This window comes from Podarcis cretensis, assembly GCF_951804945.1.
Source record: "Podarcis cretensis genome assembly, chromosome: 13".
NCBI lineage: Eukaryota > Metazoa > Chordata > Lepidosauria > Squamata > Lacertidae > Podarcis > Podarcis cretensis.
In genome coordinates, this window is record NC_137182.1 from 8,803,564 (window position 1) to 8,827,369 (window position 23,806).

At 41.6% G+C, this 23,806-nt stretch overlaps 1 protein-coding gene across 1 annotated transcript in view; it reads right to left on the minus strand.

Annotated features, from left to right (window-relative positions):
- Window positions 1-4,778: 4,778 nt before the first annotated feature.
- The window catches only part of UBA6 (ubiquitin like modifier activating enzyme 6), a 45,083-nt gene continuing 26,055 nt past the window's right edge, over window positions 4,779-23,806 (minus strand). Inside the window, exons 19-34 of the mRNA XM_079949360.1 lie at window positions 23,699-23,776; window positions 22,036-22,217; window positions 19,458-19,563; window positions 17,899-17,988; window positions 17,566-17,646; window positions 16,747-16,875; window positions 15,817-15,868; window positions 15,658-15,721; window positions 14,028-14,097; window positions 13,246-13,317; window positions 11,007-11,124; window positions 10,359-10,552; window positions 9,770-9,897; window positions 9,397-9,484; window positions 8,667-8,761; window positions 4,779-7,664 (exon numbers count right to left, since the gene is read on the minus strand). Of these exons, the coding sequence (XP_079805486.1) occupies window positions 7,529-7,664; window positions 8,667-8,761; window positions 9,397-9,484; window positions 9,770-9,897; window positions 10,359-10,552; window positions 11,007-11,124; window positions 13,246-13,317; window positions 14,028-14,097; window positions 15,658-15,721; window positions 15,817-15,868; window positions 16,747-16,875; window positions 17,566-17,646; window positions 17,899-17,988; window positions 19,458-19,563; window positions 22,036-22,217; window positions 23,699-23,776 (1,683 nt within the window). The 3' untranslated portion in view covers window positions 4,779-7,528. The remainder of the gene's footprint in view (window positions 7,665-8,666; window positions 8,762-9,396; window positions 9,485-9,769; window positions 9,898-10,358; window positions 10,553-11,006; window positions 11,125-13,245; window positions 13,318-14,027; window positions 14,098-15,657; window positions 15,722-15,816; window positions 15,869-16,746; window positions 16,876-17,565; window positions 17,647-17,898; window positions 17,989-19,457; window positions 19,564-22,035; window positions 22,218-23,698; window positions 23,777-23,806) is intronic.

Below are 23,806 nucleotides of genomic sequence, written 5' to 3' on the forward strand. Positions count from 1 at the left end.
TTCAAAAACTCGCCGCCGGGGGAGGAGGAGGCCGCTCATTGGCCGGGCGGGTCGGTGGCGTCATCGGAGGAGGCGGGGTCAGCGGCGAGGGAAGGAAACCGAGGGGCGGAGGCGGTTCCCTCCCCGCCCCGCCCCCAGTCCCGAGAAGAGATCTACTGCGCCTTTTCTGTGTGATAGAGTCGCGCGCGGAAGGCGATATTGCGGGTGTGCTGCGGCCGCCGTGGGGCAAGGGGGCGAGTGGGAAAGGGCATCCCTAGAGAAATGGGGGGGGGGGGAGGAGGCGGCCGGCGGGGTTGAATCTTCTTCTTTTAACAAAATTTTCAATATCTAACAATTTATTGATTAACAATTTAATATATGACAATTTATTGATTTTCCAAAAATAACAATAATAATAAAAAGGGGGGATAATTAATAACCAAATTAAACCCTGAATTGAATCTTCAAGGTCTCCAAGCCAGATAATAAGTGGTACAAAAATAGAGGTTTCCTTAACTTCCTCCTCCTGAGAAAGGTGAGATTAGATACATGGAAATATATGTATTTCTATATATGTGTGTGTGTGTATTAAAAAATACCGCATAGGGAAATGTTCCCTGATACCAAGATGAGGGATTCCTTGGAATGCAGATAGAGAGAATTGATAAGAATAATGATCTGTTGTGACCTTGAAGGAAACGTACACTAGATCAGTGTTTCCCAACCTTTGGTCTCTAGCTGTTTTTGGACTACACTTCCCATCATCCCTGACCACTGGTCTTGCTCGCTAAGTATGATGGGAGTTGTAGTCCAAAAACAGCTGGAGACCCAAGGTTGGGAAACACTGCACTAGATGAGCTTTCCTGTGTTTTGGCTGATCTTCCTTTTTTTTTTCCTTTTTCCTTTTTCTTTCTTTCTCATCCTTCTTTCTTTCCCATAGTGACTTATGTTTTATGCCATGTACTTTGATATTTTTTGTAGTTTTTAAAGGTTTTTTCATTATTATTATTATTATTATTATTAAGGAATTTTCTTTTATAATTTTGGTTGTCTATATTTATATGTGTTTGTTTAAAGCAAAACAATAAAATTATATAATAATTTAAAGAAAGAAATATATTTTAAAAAATTGTCTAGTAGCACCTTAGAGACCAACTAAGTTAGTTCTTGGTGTGAGCTTTCGTGTGCAAGCACACAGTGCTAATATACATTTTTTTATATATTTTTATATATTTCTACTGCATCAGGCCAACACGGCTACCCACCTGAATTAGATATATAGATAATGATGTAAAATTCTGCTTCCTGAAGGCTCCTGATGGTAAATTAGAGAAGCAGATCCTAGGTTGACGGTCAGAGAAAGAACAGAGGGCGACCAGGGCAAAACTGAAGCAAAGCGGCAAAACGATGCCTGACCTTTATTAAAGAAAAGACCTAGTACAAAAAAATCTCCAGGCTTTTATAGTTTACATCAGGGGAGGCAACCTAAGGCCCGTGGGCCGGATGGGGCCCAATCGCCTTCTAAATCCAGCCTGCGGATGGTCCGGGAATCAGCGTGTTTTTACATGAGTAGAATGTGTCCTTTTATTTAAAATGTATACAGTGGTACCTCGCAAGACGAAATTAATTCGTTCTGCGAGTTTTTTCGTCTTGCGATTTTTTCGTCTTGCGAAGCACGGATTTTGGAAAAGCTTCAAAAATCACCAAAGTCTTCAAAAACCTCAAAAAAAGGCTACCACACCGCGTGCTATGAGTTGCTCCTCGAAGTCAAGTCGCAACTGCACCCCCTGAATGCACGGTTTTAAGACAAAGGAAACAAACTTGCAAGACGTTTTCGTCTTGCGAAGCAACTCAAAAAATGAAAATCTCTTTCGTCTTGCGAGTTTTTCGTCTTACGAGGCATTCGTCTTGCGAGGTACCACTGTATCTGGGTTACTTGTGGGGCCTGCCTGGTGTTTTTACATGAGTAGAATGTATCCTTTTATTTAAAATGCATCTCTTGGCTATTTGTGGGGCAAAGGAATTTGTTCATTTCCCCCCCCCCTTCAAAATATAGTCCTGCCCACCAGACCAGCCCATGGCTGAAAATGGTTGCTGACCCCTGGGGTTTACATCAAAAGCTTTTCCCTCTCCTTCACCCCCCCCCTTCATAATCCCTTCCGAGCCTTCACAAGTGACAGGTAAGATGGTGTTACAAGTGCGTTGTTTTGTCACCTCAATATGTGCGAGAAGACTTGAGTGGTTGTTTCTTACATCAGGAAGTGAATGCGTTAATGGTTATATTTATTTGACAGGAACAGAGGTTATCAAGGCTGCTGCCTGGGGGGGGGGGTTATGTGAAGCATCCAGTGTTTCCTGACTTAACGCTATGCATAGCTTTGTAAGACAGGACCTTTAATAAAAGTAACTTTTGCATTCATGTGGCCGTGTGTTGTGTCTTTCATTCTAGCGTGGTCAGTTGCCCTTGGGCATTGCCGGCATAAGATAACATGTCTGGGCATGTCTTGGTCTCAGGCATTTTCTGCCCGGCTCAAACCCTTATTTCTTAGTTGCACCTTGAAAGCGATGTTGAATAACTCCTGGGCATGTGATGGTTGTGAAGACACAGTAGATGGCAGTAGTAACCTCGTGAAAATGAAACATTAACCGACGACCACACGTAGTTACAACTTGTCTATCTCAGAGTAGAGTGTGGATTTCATGCTCTTTATTCAGCTCATAGTAGTGAGGAATGAATGTTCCCCCCAAATACCTGCTTTATATACATTATTTACACAATGGGCTGCACGTGATTGGCTAATTCCGGGATTCTCCCGTGGGCCAATCAGGTTGCGGATTCACTTCCACCTGGAGCTGGATTCGGTGGCTCCTGCGGACCAGTCATACTGCTGCATTGTTCTAGGACCAATCAGACTACTGCATTCCAAGTCCTATTGTTCTAGGACCAATCAGACTGCTGCCTTGTGGATCCTATTCAACTCAGTACATAATGTCCCTCTCCTCTAAGTTCCAGTTCTGCCCGGGAGGTTGCATTCATAGTCCTCAAGGTACGCCAGCTGCCTACGTATGCGTTGCGGCCTGGGGTGTTCCCTGATCAGGGGTTACATAACATGATCCTACACATTTTTTGATGGAAACAAAAGCTATACAGTGGTGCCCCGCAAGACGAATGCCTCGCAAGGCGAAAAACCCGCTAGACGAAAGGGTTTTCCGTTTTTTGAGGCGTTTCGCAAGACAAATTTCCCTATGGGCTTGCTTCGCAAGACGAAAACGTCTTGCGAGTCTTGCCATTCCCCCCCCTTCCCCCCCTTTTTCTAAGCCGCTAATAGCGCTAATCCGCTAATAGGGATGCTTCACAAGATGAAAAAACCGCTAGACGAAGAGACTCGCGGAACGGATTATTTTCGTCTTGCGAGGCACCACTGTAATAATAATAATGATTAGGATGAGGATGACCTAGGGGAGATGGGGCTTCCCAACCTGGGGAGGTAGCCCATCTAGGCAAAGAAAAACTCTTGATATTAAAATTCTGCTGCATTGTGGCATATCTTTGGGAGAAGAAAAGGCTAAGGAGTGAACCCTACCCAAACCTGAGTCCTGAAGATGGTCGGATGGCACCTTGTACGCCTCCTTCCAGCAACTCCTACGGCTAAGCTAGCGCCAAATGTCTTGCTCTGCTTTCCCAGGCTGGGGGAGGGGGCAGGGCGGGTCTAGTCATCTGGGCAACCCAGGACCTCCATGCACAATGTCTAGGCTTGTGCCCCAGGGACGTCACTTCACTCCTGCCAACTCAGTGGTCTTAACTTCACCTCCAGAGGCACACTCCATTGTCTCTCGAGACAGATGGATGCCAGCAATAATCGGGGGACGCGTTCAAGCACAAGAATAACGTTGATCCATCAGGATGACCATTCTTTTGAAATGATAGCAAAGACATGGCACCAAAGAATAATAAAATACTGCATTTTTTGCTCTATAAGACTCACTTTTTCCCTCCTAAAAAGTAAGGAGAAACGTGTGTGTGTCTTATGGAGCGAATGCAGGCTGCGCAGCCATCCCAGAAGCCAGAACAGCAAGAGGGATTGCTGTTTTCACTGCGCAGCGATCCCTCTTGCTGTTCTGGCTTCTGAGATTCAGAATATTTTTTTTCTTGTTTTCCTCCTCCCAAAACTAGGTGCCTCTTGTGGTCGGGTGCGTCTTATAGAGCAAAAAATACGGTAAGTAACTAGATGTGTCCGCCCCATAATTTTCCTTAAATGAGCATAAATTGTACATGTAAGTAAACAAGAAGAGTGTTGTGTTCCAGGTGCCAATGCAACTTGTCTGGCCCAGAGTTTCCTGTGGGGGCACATGGCACAGCCAAGGGCATCTTGGCACAGGCAAAATAGCCAACCTGTGTGGAAAAATAGAACTGGGAGTGCCCAAGAAAAACATTGCTCTCCCTACATAACCAGGTACAAGCGCACTATCGGAAATAAACGTTTCTCTAGACTAGAGGGCCCATAAATCAAAAGCGTGTGTGTATAATTCATCCCTGGCTCACACCCACAAAAAGGGCCCAAATGCAGGTGGAATACAAAGGGCTTAAAGAATTTATTCCTGCCCAAGTATTTTGGCTATAGAATGAGCGTATAAATGTTACACACCCACCCACACCAATGCATTATCTCAGGTTCACACACCTTAAATGATGTGCCCAGTTTTCTGCATGGACTGCTAGTTATAGAAGCATTTTCAATGATCCACACACTTCATACTGCAACGTATTCTATTAGAAACCATTGACAAAGCCGTGCACATTTTGATTGTATGTTTTCAAATCATTTAATGTGAAAAAGACAAAAAGCAGTTTTCATAACTGCTTTGGCTGTACATCATATCTGGTGTACACAAACCCCACTCCCACTTCAAAATGTACTGAAATAAATTCATAGATAACACAAACTGCGGAAGTGTAGAGTCTGTGTGTGTGTGTGTGTGTGTGTGTGTGTGTACACATCTATCTATATTACTTAAACTGAAATCACTCTTTGAGATCACTTATGTGAGCAGAATAATCCTCAAGATAAGACTAAGGGGCCGTGCAACAGGTAGGGAGATCTGTGTGTTGTTTTTGCTACCTGTTCTGTAATTTTCTATACTGTAAGGTCTGCAAGGAAGACTTGCTGGAAAAGGTTCTTCGGTTTCAAGCCTACTGATGTATGACATCAAATGCAATTTTGCAAATGCAAAGATAGTCTAGCTCTTACTCTTGAACACTGATTAGTAACCCCACAGACAAATAAATAATAATAATGCTAGTACAAGACATGATCACATCCAGATTGTGAAAAACACTCATTGCATTCCACTGGAAGTTCATGACAGCCATTCTTTTTTTTTTTTATTTCTACCCATCTTCTATAGCTTTCTGAGCTCACGGTAGTTTGCCTTTTCCAAAAGTACTTAAAACAAAAAGATCAAAGCTTTTATTTGAAATATATACCTCTATTGCCACTATGGCAAAATAAACAAAAGCTTCAGCACGCCCCACTGTCACAAGGTGTATCTTTTCTTCCCACCTCCCACCGCCTTAAGAAATATTTGTTGTTAAAATAAATTAATCAGCCAGGTGTCAAATCAAATATTATAAACTATAACAAAATAGAATAAACTATCATCTGTATATTTGGGGAGACACATTTGTGTAGCATTAATTACATTTTAAGACTATTTTCCAAATATTTATGGAAAAATGTATTTGGTACTCATGTGCCTTTAGAAATACAAAACCACAGAAACTGTATGTTATAATGTCAGAAAATATTGATGTAACCAAGGATCTCACTTTAGGGACACAGTTTGAAGCCTTTGTGAACCTGGTGATTTTTTAAAAAGCTCTAACGGTGTTGAATGTGGATTTGACTTCTCTAGTAAAGCATGGAGGGGATTAAGGGGAAGAGAAGATGATAAGCAACAGCATTACCCTTCAAGTGCTACACAGATGAGGAAGCAGAAAATGGGCCATGATGTATACGCAGCACACTGCCATTTCATACAGACTATGGCCAGTTGTTTCTCTGCCTCCTAGTATATTTTGTACAGGACTATTTAAATGTGGCTGTCTAAACTGTTTTGTTAATCACTCATTTCAGGCGAAATGGAGTATGTACACTAACATGCTTTACAGAACTGCCACACCAAGTGGTGGCGGCGGGCGGGCAGCTTTTGCGGTTTTAAAGTAAGAGGTCACAACCCAACACAGAACTGAACACATTTAAACCCCATGAATTGGGCTTAAGCATGCCAAGGTCCATGTTGAGTTATGACCAGCGTTTGTGAAACCTTCAAAAGCTGATGGGGGGTTTAATACGCAACCAAGTAGCGCCAGTGGTCAGACAATAACACTGATGGCATAATTCAGTATCCTAGGGATGTAAATAGTGTGTTTAAACCTGGATCAGCCCTATTCCATAAGAATGCGGCAGGTGCATGGGCTGAATTTTTGAGCAATCAAAGTGGTGTGGGCAAAGACTGCTAAACCCTCTTGCCACTGCAGGCTTACTTTATCAGTCTGTGGTTAGTACTGCAAGTGAGCTTGGCTCAGAGTAAAATACTTGGGGGTGAGGAGCTTGCAGGGAGAAAAGTAGTGGCCAGAGAGGGATGCCTTCCATCGTATATTCTTTTTGCTGCCAAAATAGGACCCATCCATTTCTTCCTATGTGATTGAAGCAGATCAAGGTGTAAAAATACATGGTTCTGTCACCAGGTGTTCACTCTGACCCTAGGGGGCAGTTGAAGAATGTGGCAGTTGACAAGTTTCAGCTAAAAGCCCCACACTTGTATTTTCAATTCAGATCAACATATGGGGCTAAACTGTTCATACGAAGAATGAATTACCAAGCTTATTAAATAAAACCAGTACGAAAAAGCAAACTAGCCCTGACAATCGCTGCCTGGAACAGAATTGGTGTTGTTTCTGCTTTACAAGGAAAGACATAATTATTTTTTTAGAAGAACATAAAACCTAACTTTGCAAGAGCTCAGCTTCTCCTCACTATGACTCTATTCCAAAGCAACATTTCAAATGTGCTATCAGCATCAGAAGGGGAAAAAGAAAAGCTGTGTTATTGAAATGAACGTCAGCAGGATGAACTGGATTAGGGGCCAAGATGAAACAAAACAAAAGGAAAAGGAAATCAGTTTTAGGATGGTATAAATTGGCAGCTTCTTCAAATCTCAACTGCCACCTCCTTTAATGGTCAGTGTCTGTGATCAGGTTTTATGATTGCAGTTCTGGTCTTCCTGCAGTGCTTAATAAGTGTGTTTTCTTCAAAAAGAACCATCATTTCCAGCAAGCTTCTAGTCCTACTTAGGTATAGATAGCTATGAAAATGCTACATACAAGGAAATTGCAAGTGTGATTTGCTACGGAGCTCCTTAGTACATCTCACAAATTTCCACTGTTTTGTTTCTGAATTAAGGCTTCACCAAGTATATAGTACCATTTAAAAAATGGTGCCACACTCCTTTCATGTGGTCCTGCTATGCTGTAAACGGTATGCCTGCATCAGTTATTTTTGTGGGCAAAATAGTATCGAACTGGTGGTCCCGGCAAGTCTTCTTCACCATCTGCTTCTGGAGCAAATGATACTGTAAGGTCCACATACCTCTTATTTGCTGCTGGTTTCACAAGTTTTTGCATCCTACAAGAGAAAAATCAAGTATCAGCAGGGCATCATAAATGAACCAAGCTCTCCTGAAGTACCACAAACAAATTCAAATTGCAACCCATATGAGAGAACTTGTTAAAGATGCAACGAATCTGAATCTGGCAAGTCCTGCATTCCAAGACACCACAGGTCTAGAAGGGAGATGGCTAAAGTTGATTTTATGAACTGTGCGGCTGGGGGGGGGGGGGGGAGAGAATGGGGTTAATTAAGTTTTCGTTGCTTGCTTTGTCCTGCTTTTGTTATGTGTTTGGGCAAGGGATCCAACTGGGAAGGGCAAGACACTGTGATTCAGTATGCACAGAGGAGGAGATATGGCAATGGGATGTGACTAGCAAGATGAATAGAAGGTGGCTTAAATAATATTGGGCTACCCTCCTCTCTAGCCCTTCTCTCATCATGCCATAACTGCCATGCCAGCAATGCTCTCAATCTTAAAATAATACTGTTCAAAATACCAGGGTGGTGAATTGGAAAACCTCTGCCATTCAGAATCTGATCCTCAATGAACAAGCTGACAGAGCATGCATCGAACAAAATCTGGGAAGAATCATGCTATCTGTGAGCTAATATACTGCACACCCCCTTCAGCTTTACTATTTAGTTAATACTTAAAGGTAAAGGGACCCCTGACCATTAGGTCCAGTCGCGGATGACTCTGGGGTTGCGGTGCTCATCTCGCTTTACTGGCCGAGGGAGCCAGTGTACAGCTTCCAGGTCATGTGGCCAGCATGACTAAGCCGCTTCTGGCGAAGCAGAGCAGTGCACGGAAACGCCGTTTACCTTCCCGCCGGAGCGGTACCTATTTATCTACTTGCACTTTGACGTGCTTTCAAACTGCTAGGTTCGCAGGAGCAGGGACCGAGCAACGGGAGCTCACCCCGTCACAGGGATTCGAACTGCCAAACTTCTGATCGGCAAGCCCTAGGCTCTGTGGTTTAACCCACAGCGCCACCCGCGTCCCTAGTTAATACTTACGTCAGCTTTAATCTTTTGACATGTCCAGGCATTACAGGAACATACAGCATTTTAACTCCCTGAACCACCATAGTTGGCTCAATTCCGTATTTCTCCTGTAACACACCAACACAACAATATTTGGAACTATACTGTGCAGAAAGTGAACTGGTTAGAAATTTATGAGATATTACAGTTTATTAAAAAAAAACCAGACTGCACTTGAGGAAAAAAAAAAACCACTCTGTTACGCCAAATAAAATCAGGGGACCAGAAGACCCCCCCCCCCAAAAAAAAAACCCTTAAGGGAGAAAGAGAGAAGGACTTGTGTGAAAGAAGAGAGACTGAAAATAGTCCCAAAACAGTCAAAACTCACCAATACAACAACAAGCAAATACAAACGGAAAGAAGACACACGGCAGTAAAAAAGCAAGGCTAGAAATGAGGGAAGAGAAACAGAACCATCTGGACAGGAGGCAGACAGGGGACTGGGAATCTGAATTTTCTGCCTGTGGATGCTAAGTGGCAGTTCTTAATGAAGAACCAAAAATTACAGTAAAAAAATGAAGTAGACCTGACATGTTTCCCCACTCCATATGCTACAGAACATGAATCTCCATAGACAGAATGGATTACAACTTTTGTAAAGTAGTAAATTATATGGGCTGTACACCACACTGCACCAGGATGAAAAACAGCAACACTGTCTCCTCCATCTGTTTCTACTGCTTATTTATCTCAAATAGCTTACTTTGACAGCGTTTATGAAGTCCAAGAGTGTGAAATCATCTTTCCCATAAATAGTCCATCGATCCCAGATTGTAAAAGATATTCCATTTCTGTCAGAGAGCAAGAACGTAAAACACTTTATCCAAGACACTGTGCTGCAGCACATTTTTCAGTCATTTAGTATCAGTAATAACTAAAAAGTTGAACACAAGCTTCCCACCACAAAGCATAGCAAAAGAGGAAACAGGTCACTTTCCTATAAATTTCCACACTTGTGGGTGTCAAATTGACGCTGCCTGTATAGCCAGGAGGAGTCATTATCCCAGATGCACCACCTGCCAAAATCTGCTACTTGAATACACCCCCTTGCTGAATCCTTCATATGTGCTATTTACCTTATTTCAGTTTTTCTCACTTCAGCTGTTTCTGTGAAGACAATTATTGGAATGGCCAAGTTGAAAAAGCAGTTTTTGTATGCCTGAAAGGGGTAGCCACCCACAATTTTGATCAATTCCAAAGCAACCTAGGGAAGAAATGTAAGAATTGGAAAAACTTTGCAGTAGCTAACAAACACAGAACTAAAGAAGATGTAGCTGTTCTGATCTGTACAATATGCAACATGAACCAAAGTAGTCTGGAATCAGTCTGGAAGATCAGGAAAAAATCTCTGACTTTAAACCCAGCAGTGTGCCCCAGGCTGCTCTTTAATCCATTAACAGTTAGGAAGGAATATGTGATAACCAGGAAAAACTGCAGCAAATGTTTCCATTTTCCCACCCCATAAATTGCTTATATCACCTCTTTCCTACAGCTGACATGCTGACTCCATCAAAGGAAAATTAAGGCCAAGAATTAAAATGAGACTACCTTCTATTCCCATGACAAACTAACATTGCGAACAGGAAGAGAAGAGCCTTCTGCCTTGCAACATTTGGCCAATCCAGCAGAGAAGCTAGCAATCACAAAAAATGCGCCCTCACTCACCAAGCCAGACACAGCCGCTGTGGAAGTTGCAATGGCAGGGATAATCTTTCCGGCAATCCGTTTTGTTTTGAGTCGATCTGCTGGTTCAATGTTATACATTTTGGCTCGCAGATTTGAAGCTGCTGTTATGAAGTCTATGTGCCCGTTACTGTCATCATCCTTTTCAAAAGCAAGTTCCTTCATTTGTAAATCATCTGTTCGGAAACAAATTAATTCATTTAGGAATCTGTGGTCTTTTAGTTCACAGAATCATAGAAATACATTGTTAGTTCAGTGTTCAATGAAAGCCTTCTCCAACTTGCGAGTAGATTATATTAGCCCATTTTAGTACTGGGTTCAGGGAGGCTCAGCTGGCGCCACCATTAGATATGTTTGGCCTAAGTAATAGTTTATTTCATTTTGCAGTCTGGGTTCCTTTTTCTTATATTCCTTGGTCTCTTGTATTCCCACCTACCCTGCTTATCTGTTCAGGGTGTTATGAGTTTAATGTGCTCATGTTGATATTCTCTGCCTTGAGTGATTCTATTTGAGCTAATAGTTCTATCTGAGCTAAAAGGATCTGATATAAATATATTGATTGGAAATGTATTGTATTGTAACTTTTGAATTATAAAATAAATAAATAAATATCTAATAATTAATACTCACTTTTTGTAGCTTCATTGGCCAATATGGCAGTCTCCAACTGAAGTACAGCATTCCTTTCATCCTCACTGCTTATTGGAATGGGATCTGGTTTCCTCACGGTTTCATCTGTTTGTACAACCTGAGAACATCAAAAGTAAATAGAATAAATGTTAGTGTATGGATCCATTAAGGGGACGCAGGTGGCGCTGTGGGTTAAAGCCTCAGCGCCTAGGGCTTGCCGATCGAAAGGTCGGCGGTTCGAATCCCTGCGGCGGGGTGCGCTCCCGCTGCTCGGTCCCAGCGCCTGCCAACCTAGCAGTTCGAAAGCACCTCCGGGTGCAAGTAGATAAATAGGGACCGCTTACCAGCGGGAAGGTAAACGGCGTTTCCGTGTGCGGCTCTGGCTCGCCAGAGCAGCGATGTCACGCTGGCCACGTGACCCGGAAGTGTCTCCGGACAGCGCTGGCCCCTGGCCTCTTAAGTGATGGGCGCACAACCCCAGAGTCTGTCAAGACTGGCCCGTACGGGCAGGGGTACCTTTACCTTTACCTTATGGATCCATTTCTGTACAATATCTTGATTTATTGAAGCAGATTGAGTTATTCATCAATAAATAATGTTTTAGTCAAATAGAGAAAACCTATATTTTTTAGTTGCAATGTTATGTAAAATGATAATCTGAAGAAGTGTACGTGCACACAAAAGCTCATACCAAGAACAAACTTAGTGGGTGCTACTGGACATTTATTTATTTTTTTAAATGTAAAATGAGGGAACATTTTCAGCCTGGTGGCCTGGATCCTGAGGTCCCCCACTCCAGTAGCCACTTTGACAGGTGGGGCCACTTACCTGTCATCACCATGACACCAGATGACCCATTTTTCCTTTGCAATGTGGCTTGAACTCAAGAGGCACTGCAAAGGAACATCTCCCCAGCCAATTCAAGTGGGGCTTGGCAACATTGCTGATAATTTCAAGCCCTACTTGGACCAGCTACACTCCAGAGTTTCCAGTCAAAAAATCCCAGGTGTAGCTGATCCAAGCAAGCTTTAAGTCAATGCCAATTGGCTGGCTGGCACCAACTTCAAGCCTAAATTTCATCAGGGATCAACCACACCCCAGAGCTATGCTTTGCAATTTACAAAGCCCCAACTTCAAGCCTTTAAGGCTCATGATTCTTCCTTTGCAGCTATGTCAAAGGCTCTAGTCATATATCTGAGATCATGTGCTGGCATGAGGGAGGGGGAAAAGAGGTGAGCATTGCTTGGAGGAAAATGGCCTCATGGGCCAAACTGGGACCCTTACTGGGCCCAATCAGGTCCACAAACCAGAAGTGGCCCACAAATGTTCTAAAACACCGCATTTTGGAGGGATACTAAAGCAGCTTATTAACTCTGTCTAAAAATCAACAGTACAAACATAGATGGAACCTATGAGCCTACAATTAGAAACTTAAGGCAGAACTGCATGTGCACTTAAACAGAGTCTAATACTTTCTGTAAATGTGGGGTTTGGCACAAACTCTACCTATCCAGCATGTGTCTCCAACAATTTTTGGAAACATGCTTCCTAAGACTATACCACTGAAGGAGGGGCTTTGCGCTAAGAAAACCAGGTCTACACTAAAGAAATATACTTTACCTTTGTTGTCGGAAAGTTAGTTTTACAAATTCTTGCATCAATTTTAGTAAGCATTTAAGCGAAAAGCTGAAAATATTTGCATGCTAAATATTAGTACGGAAACACTTGTAGAAGAGGGACGGGGAGCTTGTGGCTATCCAGATGTTGCCAGACTACTACTCCGCTCATCTCTGACAATTGGGCATGCTGGCTAGGGCTGATGGGAGTTGGAGTCCAACAACATCTAAAGGGGCACAGCTTCCTCCCTCCTGCTTTAGAGTATTCCAAGCCCTGGCACAAATTACATCAGGCATAGGCAACCTCGGCCCTCCAGATGTTTTGGGACTACAACTCCCATGATCCCTAGCTAGCAGGACCAGTGGTCAGGGATGATGGGAACTGTAGTCCCAAAACATCTGGAGGGCCGAGGTTGCCTATGCCTGAATTACATGGTCATAATGTTTACAGCTGCCCTATAAAGGCAAGCCAGAAGCCAAGAGAGAGCAGTGAGTTAATGGCAACTGCTACAATACTGGAGAACTGGGAAGCAGCCAACAGAATATCATGCGTAGGATGAATAAATAATGAATCATCAAGAAAAGGGGAGGAGTGAAGAGGAACACTATTTAAATGAGCTTACTTTGTTAGAAGGCCGAAACTCTTGAATCCTCAGTCCAGAAATGATCTTTAAAATGGTTTCTTCTGACATATCCTGTGTTTTGTTAAAACAGCACCAGTTAGCATGAATGGGTGTAACCACGTCTGCTCTACTCTTCAACTTTAAGCCAAAACTAATTAAGAATCCACTTATCCCAATAAACATCGAAGGAACCTATAACTTATCAAGCGTGTGGCTCATGAACATTTCCTAGCAAACTTTTCTACAAAAGCAGAAACTTGTATACCTTGCACACATTCTAAATAAAACTCATATTCTTAAAAAAAAATGCATGTTAACAAATAAATACTAATGGACTAACAGATATTGCTTTCACACCAGACACATAAATATACACAAAGGGAGGTCAATTTTGCATTTATTTTAAGTTAGTTTGCAAGTGCATTATTAAAAATAGAGATGGGCCAGGATACAAATTTCAATAGTCCAGGCAACAAGATTAGATTTCAATGCATCTGCCAAAATACGTTGCAAGAAAGAATTCTATCAAAGTGAAATATCAGGAAGAATAATTCATAGAGAAGGGATATAGATCTCATAACTTATTCAAAGCATCTTTGGACATACTGAAGATTCCTGAAGGTAATTCAGTCACTGCCAGTAGCAGGAGTAATGCTTTGTCTAAAACTTGGATTTTGGAGTATATTTTTGTAACAAAAATGCTTCACTTATCAAAGGATTCTGAAAAATTAACACAGAGAGCCAAACAGTGCAAATTCCACACCCTCCAACTGAAGGCTTACCTTTTCTGTAAAAGGGATACAGTAAATAACTGCAAATAATTTTGCTGTACTCAGTATGAAGCTGTAGTGCCTGGAGGAAAAAGGAGATTGGGGTGGGTTTTTACTCCATTTTCCTGCATTCAGATATACTTCAAACCTAGCTAACAATGGGGGGTGGGGGTGGGAAGGAGAAGAAATTCACTGAACAGGTGAAGCAGAGGGGCTGAAAGAACAGGGGGCAAGGTTCCCTTTGAGAAAATGCTTACCTGCTAAGCGTGTTTGCTTTTAAATGGCAAAGATTCAGAATACACCTACTTCAGAGAAATTTCACATAACAAATCCCTTCAGACTACAACCATGAACATACACGTAGGAATTACCTGTAGTTTGTAATGTATAGCATACAGAAGTGTGAGGTCTAATTATGATGAATTCTTTTTCAAAAGTGAAGAGAAAGAGCTGGGAAAAGATGGGAGGTGCAGAATGATATGACTTAACAGAGGAGAATGCTGTTCAAGCTATAAGGAAGAGTCTGGCAGAAGTCACAAAGCTGGGAGCAAGAGGGAGGAAGAACTAAAGGAAATTGCCTGCTAAATATGCACATGAAAGATAAAAGTGACAAACAGAGGGAGCAGAACTGCATAGTTCAAAATAAGAGTGGCAGAGAACCTTCTTTAGGAACTTGACATTGCCAGGAAGTGCTAATGTTCCAGACCCAAAATGTAGACTGCTTGCACTTCCTCCCTCCTTCTAAATGAAGCAAAAGGAGGGATTACGAGCTGTAGGCCCTGGCACTGCTTCTGAAGGACACTACAGTGGTACCTCGGGTTACATACGCTTCAGGTTACATACACTTCAGATTACAGACTCCGTTAACCCAGAAATAGTGCTTCAGGTTAAGAACTTTGCTTCAGGATGAGAACAGAAATTGTGCTCCGGCGGCGCAGCAGCAGCAGGAGGCCCCATTAGCTAAAGTGGTGCTTCAGGTTAAGAACAGTTTCAGGTTAAGTACAGACCTCCAGAAAGAATTAAGTACTTAACCCGAGGTACCACTGTACAGAGATCCTTCAGAGCTCACTGTGGATCATACAGAGACTGGAAGCACAGTGAAGGTTTGCCAGTTTTCATATGGAGATGTTGGTTGTCGGAAAACAGAGAGGAAAGGGGTAATGTAAGACTTGGAAGTAGAAATGTGCAGTCAATATCTATTTTGCTCAGGAATTGATAATGTTAAATTCGAACTGTCGTTCTTAGTAGATGCTTACAGCAAATCCCCAAAATGCTGCCTCAAGTTGAACTGGAGTTTTGTGTGGAAAGTGCCAACAATAAAACTGGGGGGGGGGGAGCGCATAAACAAACATGCAAATGAGGCAACTCTCATGAAGATATCCGAAGTTTGATGTATGGCAAATACTCAAAGAAAAAACTGCTGTCGAAAGGAAACAAGTCACAAAGTTATGCATTATTTGATGTGGGTGGGTTTCAGATTAGAGGAGTCAACAGATTATTCTAAAGGCCATATAGGTTTTTAGGACATCTTCTTTGAAGAGATCGTCTAATAACACACCTTTTATATGAGTATCAATATGCCCACAAACAGATCAAGTAAAGTTCTTTGCCCCTTACAATAACAAAGTAGAGATTTACTCACAAAGGATCGTTGATATCAAACTGTATCGGGAAAGGTGGTCTCTTTGGTGACTGCCAAAATAAACCTGGTGGTTTGAAAGAAAGCATTTTGAATCGTAAAAGGATTGGTTAAAAATACATCAATCGTATCAAAATTAATTTAAACTTTTACTGTACTTACTGCCATCTTTTAATCGTGTGTCTATGGGAAATGAATGAAGTAACTGGAGTGCCTAGATGGGAAGAAATACTCTCAATGAAGTGAGATAACACACATCAACACATGTTTACATTACCGAAACCTTGCAATTCATTCTGCTGCTCTAAAGCCAACCTTGTTTTTTAACAGAAAGGTAGAAAGCATTCTCATTAGCTATTAAAATATTCAGTTCGAAAACACTTTCTGGCAAATTCGTCCCTATGCAAAATTGTTTTGAGTTCCGTATCTAAGAACTGAAGGAATTAAAGTATGTCTACCAAATGTAGCTCTATCGGAATGCCTTACTTGCCATAGAAGGGTAATTAAAGGCACTTCAAAGATAGACTACTTTGGCAAGACTTGGCTTCCATTCTTTTCCTTTATAAATGAGACAGAATATACTTTTATTCCACCCACAACACAATAATCTCTGTGGAGAGGATACTTGAATTGACAATGCATAAATAAACGTGAAGACAGGAGTGCCTGGCATGCTCTGGTCCATGGGGTCACGAAGAGTCGGACACGACTAAACGACTAAACAACAACAACAACAACAACAACAACAACAACAACAACAAAATAAACGTATTGCTTGTGTACTGTCTACTGCATATGAAACGTAGTAAGAACGTACCACTGGACAAGTTACTGTAGTTTATGTTGTTCTTGTATTTACATGAAAATCAATAAGAGTTATTTGGATTTTAAAAGAAAAGTATGTCTACCAATACAACTGACATCATTTCAATATAAAAGATAATCCAATGCTAGTGAAACCACTGAGGTCTTCCCCTCATGTTAAAAAGGTTTAGACAACAGCTCAATGAGCATTAAATGCACATTGCAAATTGACAATTTAAAGAAATCATAGCATCAGCCACCAGATTAAAACAGATCTCAAATGCTCACCTTATGATTAAAATATTTCTCAAACTTTAATCTTGCTAATTCAACACACTGGGGCCAACTTCTTGGCCTTCTACTAAGGCATTTAATAACTTGGAAAGAGCCTTCCAAACTCTCGCCAGACTTTATTCTCTAGGAAAGGGAAAATAAAGGTGGAAATGGGAGAACACGCATAAGTCAGCAAACACATTATTATTCATGAAGTATCACCCACGTCACAATTCATTTCCTGCTTCCATTTAGATGGAAACCAGTAAACTGGACCAATGTACTACAGGGTCAGCGAACATGGCACCCTCCAGATTTTTTCAGACTACAATTCCCATCATCCCTGATGACTGGCAATTCTCGCTGGGGCTGATGGGAGGTGTAGTCAAAAACACCCAGAAGGGAACATTTTGTCTACCCTGATCAACTAATACAATTTGAAATGCATATAATTTTTACTAACTGCTTCTGACAAACAGTGAAACATGCAGAGACTAAAACCAGCAGCTGTAAAATGGAAGTTCCTCAAATACATCTGCTACTGCTATTTAGAACACCTGCACAAAGCCCTTGAAATTATTCACAATAAGCTTAAACCGCAAATTCCGCCTCATTCGCTTTCCTTTCTAGGTAGAATTAAGTTGCTACTCCAGTCCAAACCTTTGTATACCCCACGCCTGGAACAGCATGAAAACATAGGGGTCTTAGTTAGATTTCACCACTGTATTAAAATCAGTCCGTATTACCTGCTACCTGCAATGCTCAGCACAGCAAAGTTACAAGGACACCCAGAGTAGCTTTACGCACAATATTCAACATAAAGTTAGCTATTACCTGTAACACCTCTTCTGCTGATGGATACGTTTGCCAAAACTTGTTAAACAGGGAAGGCTTGTGTGAAAAAGCGCTTTCAAACTAAAAGAAAAGGAGTTATGAAAAAATAGCATTGGATTTCCTTCCCATCTCCAACTGTGCTTTTTGGGGGGTGGGGTATGTTGGTGCCCTTACTGAAATGTGTAATTCTCCTTCATTTCAGTGCAAGAGAACTTCCCACTGAATTGTGCCCATAATCACAGATTTGTAGAGTTGGAAGAGACTACGAGGGTCATCTAGTCCAACCCCTGCAATATATCATGCAATAACAATAACAAACAACAACAAACTTGCCTTGTCTCTTGCCCACTGTATTGTGTGCTCAGTGGCAGCTGGGAAAGACTTTAAAGTACAAAATGGTATTTCTTCTTCAGGTGGATCTCGCTACATGTAAAAGAAAAGAAAAGACAAAAGATCAAAATATATCATATACACATCCAGCTGTTTTACCTCTTGCATTATTTATTTCTAATATCAGATCAATTTTTTTCTGTACTCCGGGGGTAGGAAACCTATGGTCTTCCAGATGTTGCTGGACTACAACTCCCAACATCCCTGCCTATTGCCACTGCTGGCTGGTGTTGATGGGAGTTGGAATCTATCAAGATTTGAAGGGCTCTGGTTCCCCACCTCTGCTATACATATTTGCCAGGGAACAAGTCCCAATGAATTCAACTGAACTTCCTTCCAAGCACTCATGTACAGTGGATCCTCGGGTTACATTAGCTTTGGGTAACATAACTCCGGTTGCGAAAACGACAAACCCAGAATTGTATACTTCTGGGTTTCGCTGCACACGCATGCGCACAAGTGCTCTATCGCACCATGCACGCAGAAATGGCGCCTCTAGATGCGGACTTTTGGGGGTACGTATGGACCCTCGGAACGAATTAAGTTCGTATCTGGAGGGTCCACTATATAGGTTTGTGCTTTTGGTATCGATTACTAACAGGCTACTATTTTTTTCTTTACAAATGAATATTTATTTTGAGATATACATATATCCATACATCCAGTATGGGCTTGTTACAAGGCCAAGAAGGTTTCCAAAAATATTGACCTCACAGAAGCAGATTGCCATAAAAGCCCCAGTAAAAAATACCACTCTATACAATTAATTGAGCTCTTAATATAACTTTTTACCTCTTGGCATATATACACTTTATTGACTGGCATCCACAAAGCCATGCAGTCAGTTATGCATGCCCATGGACACTTTGGACTTGTGCCCCCCCCCCCCCCCGGCACATAGCAAACCACTTTTGAAACTGAGGGGCCTTTCAAAAGCAGTATGTGGTGCTGCATTGGGGTTTGGAATTCAAAGTTTAAAAAAGTGGGGGGGGGGGGAGAAAGAGAGAGATCACAATGGGCATGGCAAAGTTGCTGACTGCACTTAGAGCCAGCTCTGTGATTTGACAATGCATCTACAAGAATGTTCCAAAGGATCACACACTTTATGGAAGAGTAAGGAAGAGATATGGATTCATCAAGCTAAGTACCGTACTTTTCTGTCTGTAAGACGCCCCTATGTATAATGTATTTTGGGGGGTTCAATTTTAAGAAAATGGGGGGGGGAGAGATGGCACAGAGTTGTTGAGCTTTTCTTGGGGGGGGTGCCCACAGTTGTTGAGCAATTGGGGGGGGGGATTCTGAACCAAATATCACTCACCCAACTTGCAAATGCTAACAATCGCTAGATCCTGCTCGTGGATGCAACCAATCGCCCATCCCCCCGTTTGCACTACCCATGTATAAGGCGACACCCCCCCCTTTTCCCTTTATTTTGGAGTAAAGAACCCCTCATCTAATACACAGAAAAGTACGTACATTGTTTTTGTAGATGGAGCACTTACATGACTGTTGTACGATTCTGTTAGGTGAGGCACAATGACTTCTGTATGCCCTTTGGTCCCCATCGTTCCGGAATCTAAGAGAGGGCGCAAGCTTGCCAGACAGCGACTACATAGAAGAAGAAAATAAGTGAAGAAAATGAACACATCAGGGTAGATGCCAGAGTGCAGGGGGGAGACAAAAACCATGGTATGACTTCCTAGCTTTGGTTTAATTGGTTTAAAACAAGGGATTTCAGTTGTTGCAGGAATCAACTAGTGGCATATCATTTATCTGCTGGCTTTCCAATTAAAAATAATGCTTGGCAAGTTTAAAACCATTTATATCATCAACAATAAATTAAGAATTACTGATAAATCCAATATAGATTTGGTGAATCAGAAAAATATCTTCAACTTGGCAAGTCAACCCGGGTCAAAAAAGGAAGGTCTTCATAAGGCCAAAGAAAGGCAAGAATGTGGTTTGAGGAAGCATATCATTAATGGAATGCATTATCTCCACGTAATAGGCAAGTATATTAATACCTAAGGCACACAATTCCTGTACCTGAGCAAGATTTTGAAACGTATTTCAGATAGTGATCTAAAGCACCAAAACTCTAGATGGAGAAACAGCTCTATGGAACAGGGCCTAGCCATATCACACCCAGTGCCTACATTTTAACGCAACTGAGAACAGTACGGTAACTAAGAACTTCAAAATTCCGGAAATGCCCTGTGATCAGGATCTGCTTTGCTTCTTTTTTTCTCAATCTTTATGCCTCTGTGGTTTGCAGAAGATAAGCCTTCCTAGGAAGAATTCTACAGCTTAGAAACAGCCACAAGGAAGGCTCTCTATTGCCACACTTCCTCTAACAACATGGAGAAACACCTCTTCGGTAGGTCTTACTGAGCACATACACTCATATGGGAGGAAGCAGCCCTTTAAGTATCTTGAGCCTAAGCTGCTGAGTGTCAGTACCACTATACAGCAACATTAGAGAAAAGGGACAAAAGTTGCCAATGCAAATGTAACACAGTGTTTATCTGCCCATCTGCCCTTGGTTGCTTCATAGCACCAACGGAAGAGGCAGGGGGCCAATCTGGATCAGAGCACAAGGGAGAGCAAAGAAGTTAAAGGCTTGGACTCCAATCCAGATTGGGAGCTAGTGGAATTTATTTATTTTATTAAATTTATATACTGCTGTCAGGGAACTGCCAGCAGCTCAGAGGTGAGAGGTGGAAGGGCAGTTGTGTTATAGGGAACCTCCTGAAATCTTGCGAAGCATTTCCGCCTCTAGTGGCAAGGAGGAAAGCCCCGCCTCTAGGGGAGAGGAGGTGCAGCAACCAGGGGATGCTAGGGAGAGCCTCAAAACCAAGCCTGAGCAAACCGGAGAGGAGGGAAGTACCCCTTTGTCAGCGCCCATTCTGCGCAGTAGGTTTCAGCGCAGGGAGGGGTGGAGAAGGCTGGAGGTCACGCGACTGTTATGGTGGGGGAGGTACAAAGACCGACCACTCCCAGATTCTGCTAGCGATTGAACCAGACATGAACTTACGACGCTCTTCACTGTAAATAGTTTGCACTAAGAATAAAGCCTGGAAAAGACAGGTTGGAGTCTTGCCTGTTTGTTCTCGGGCAACCACACCAACACCTGACAACTGCCATTCATCCGAGGACCACAGGGCTGTTTACAGTATAGAAGTAGTCCCAAATTGTGCTGGCTATCTTCTCTATAAAAACAAGCCCCACCTATTCACGCAGTTGCTATGCGAATGGTGTTGCATCAAGTTTGGACCTCAGATTTATAAACTGCTAGACCATACACAGTCTGACCAAATAGTGTAGTGTAGGAGCAAGCCTTGGGCTTGCTACCAGATGTATACATTTTAATGTGTCACAAACCCAATGCATTGATAAGCATGCCCCTCCCATTCGAGTCCATAACACTTTAGATACATTTGCAACTACACATTGTTGGGTCATTAATCAAGTTAACATTCCCAATCAGAAATTCCAGTAAAACTAGTAGAACAATAACCCGTTGTAGTAGTAAAAGTTGCTTCAAATAGAGCTATTGAGGCATTTTCTCACAAAAAAGACATACTGTGCTCACCATTTCACAATGGTGGCAGATATATAAAATTAAATACTAAACTAATTTTTAAAAAAACCAGTAGGTTAAAAACATGGCTTGAAGTACCGTATTTTTCGCTCTATAAGATGCACCAGACCATAACACACACCTAGTTTTTGGAGGAGGAAAACAAGGAAAAAAATATATTCTGAATCTCAGAAGCCAGAACAACAAGAGGGATTGCTGTGCAGCGAAAGCAGCGATCCCTCTTGCTGTTCTGGCTTCTGGGATAGCTGTGCAGCCTGCATTTGCTCCATAAGACGCACACACATTTCCCCTTACTTTTTAGGAGGGAAAAAGTGAGTCTTATAGAGCAAAAAATATGGTAGATTTGATGCAACTGGTTTTGAATTATCCACAGCTGTGCCAAGAAAGCACAGGGAAAACTGCTGCGAAGGGTGGCAAGGACAGAAATGCTATGAAGGGTGGGAAAGGGTACAAACTGAACTCTCAGATCATGCACCTACCTGTCAATGTATCTCCTTGCTTCCACATTGTCTAGCGCAGTAACAACTACATCTTGCGCAGTGTAGAAATCATCACTGTACACGTTCTCAGTAGCCGGGCAAACTTTGTTCAGATATGGGTCTATCTTGATCTGAGGATTGATGTTACGTGTTGCTGTTGCTGCTGTACAACTTTTGGGCTTCTAACCAAAATTAAAATATTCATCAACTTTGGTTAATATTCTTGCTGGGAAAAGGCAATTGCGATGCACAACAAAAGCTTCCAAATCACTGATAACATACTCAAAAGAATCACCGCTTTAGTGAAATGAGGTATGAAATAATGAGCTGAATAGACACGTAACGCTGGCTCTTGAGCAAAGAAAATGAATAAAACATTCTGTTTTGCCACGTTGAACTCTTTAATTCTGGAAAGAACAACTGACAGCAAAAATTAATCAAAGTTCTCTATTGAGGCCGATACAAAACATTTCCTAAAATAAAATACGGTAGAACTTCGGAAGCCGAACGCCTGTAAACTCGAACATTTCGGCTCCCGAGCGACTGAAAACTGGAAGTGATTTTTCCAGTTTTTGAATGATTTTTGAAAGCATGAAAGTCTGGGGCAGCTTCCAACTGGCTGCAGCCAATCAGAAGCCGCGCCTTGGAAGTCGAACAGACTTCTAGAATGGATTCCGTTTGACTTCCAAGGTACGACTGTATTTTGTAACTGGAAAACTCAGAGACCATTTATAGAGCATGTGGATACATCTAGTCACCACACCTCCCACAGTTCTGCTCTCCTGCCTTCATCATAGCTCGTGATTATCACCCAACCCAGTTAACCCTTCCTTAACCCATGGAAATCTGGATTCTTGTGCATGCTGCTACTAATTTAATACTGCTGTTTCTATTTTGGTGTTCTTTCCCTATTTCTGTCTTTATTGTTATTCCACTGATGTGGTTGTTAGCTGCACTGAGAATTCTTTTTAGGAATGGAAAGATGAAACATGCTATTATTTATTAAACAGCAGCAGGATACTGGCAATCTGGACCAGCAATGCCTCTCTATAGTATCTCTATTTCCCAACCATTCTACCCAAAATTCTTTTAACTGGCGTTACCATGGTTAAACCTAAAACATTATTTTTAATAATAATAATAATAATAATAATAATAATAATAATTTTGAGCCTTATTTACAAAAGAAACTCAAGATGGTCAACAGATTAAATACTTTTATTATATGTTTAAGCTAACTTATTACAAAGAACACATATAACGTTTGCAATTTTTGGAACAACAAATTCAATGATAATAGCCAATCTTAAGCTCCTTTCAACCCACTGCAACATTATTTATGTTCTTTATTGCTTTATTTTGTTTATTAATAAAATAATAAACAATCATTAAAATAAATACAACATAAGCAAGTAAAAAAGTTAATCAGTCAAACTTCTACATGCAAGGTGTGTGCTCTGCCTTTTGAGCTATGCATACAGCCCTGATGTTAATCACATCTTCAGCAACAAAATCAATTTATTTAGTCCTAGGGAAATATATGAAGATTCACCTCCATAACTTTAAAACAGCTCTTAAAATAGAAAGTTGATTCCACAACCACACTTGACTTTTTCAAAAAATATGCACAAATTGCTTTTTCTCACCAACAGCTCCAACTTACCTGTATATGGTGTGGACGGAACAGAAATTGCCTATTTAAATTGGATTTTTCTATTAAGTCAGGATCTGTAATTGTAACCTATAGCAGGTCGGACAAATAGGTGAAATT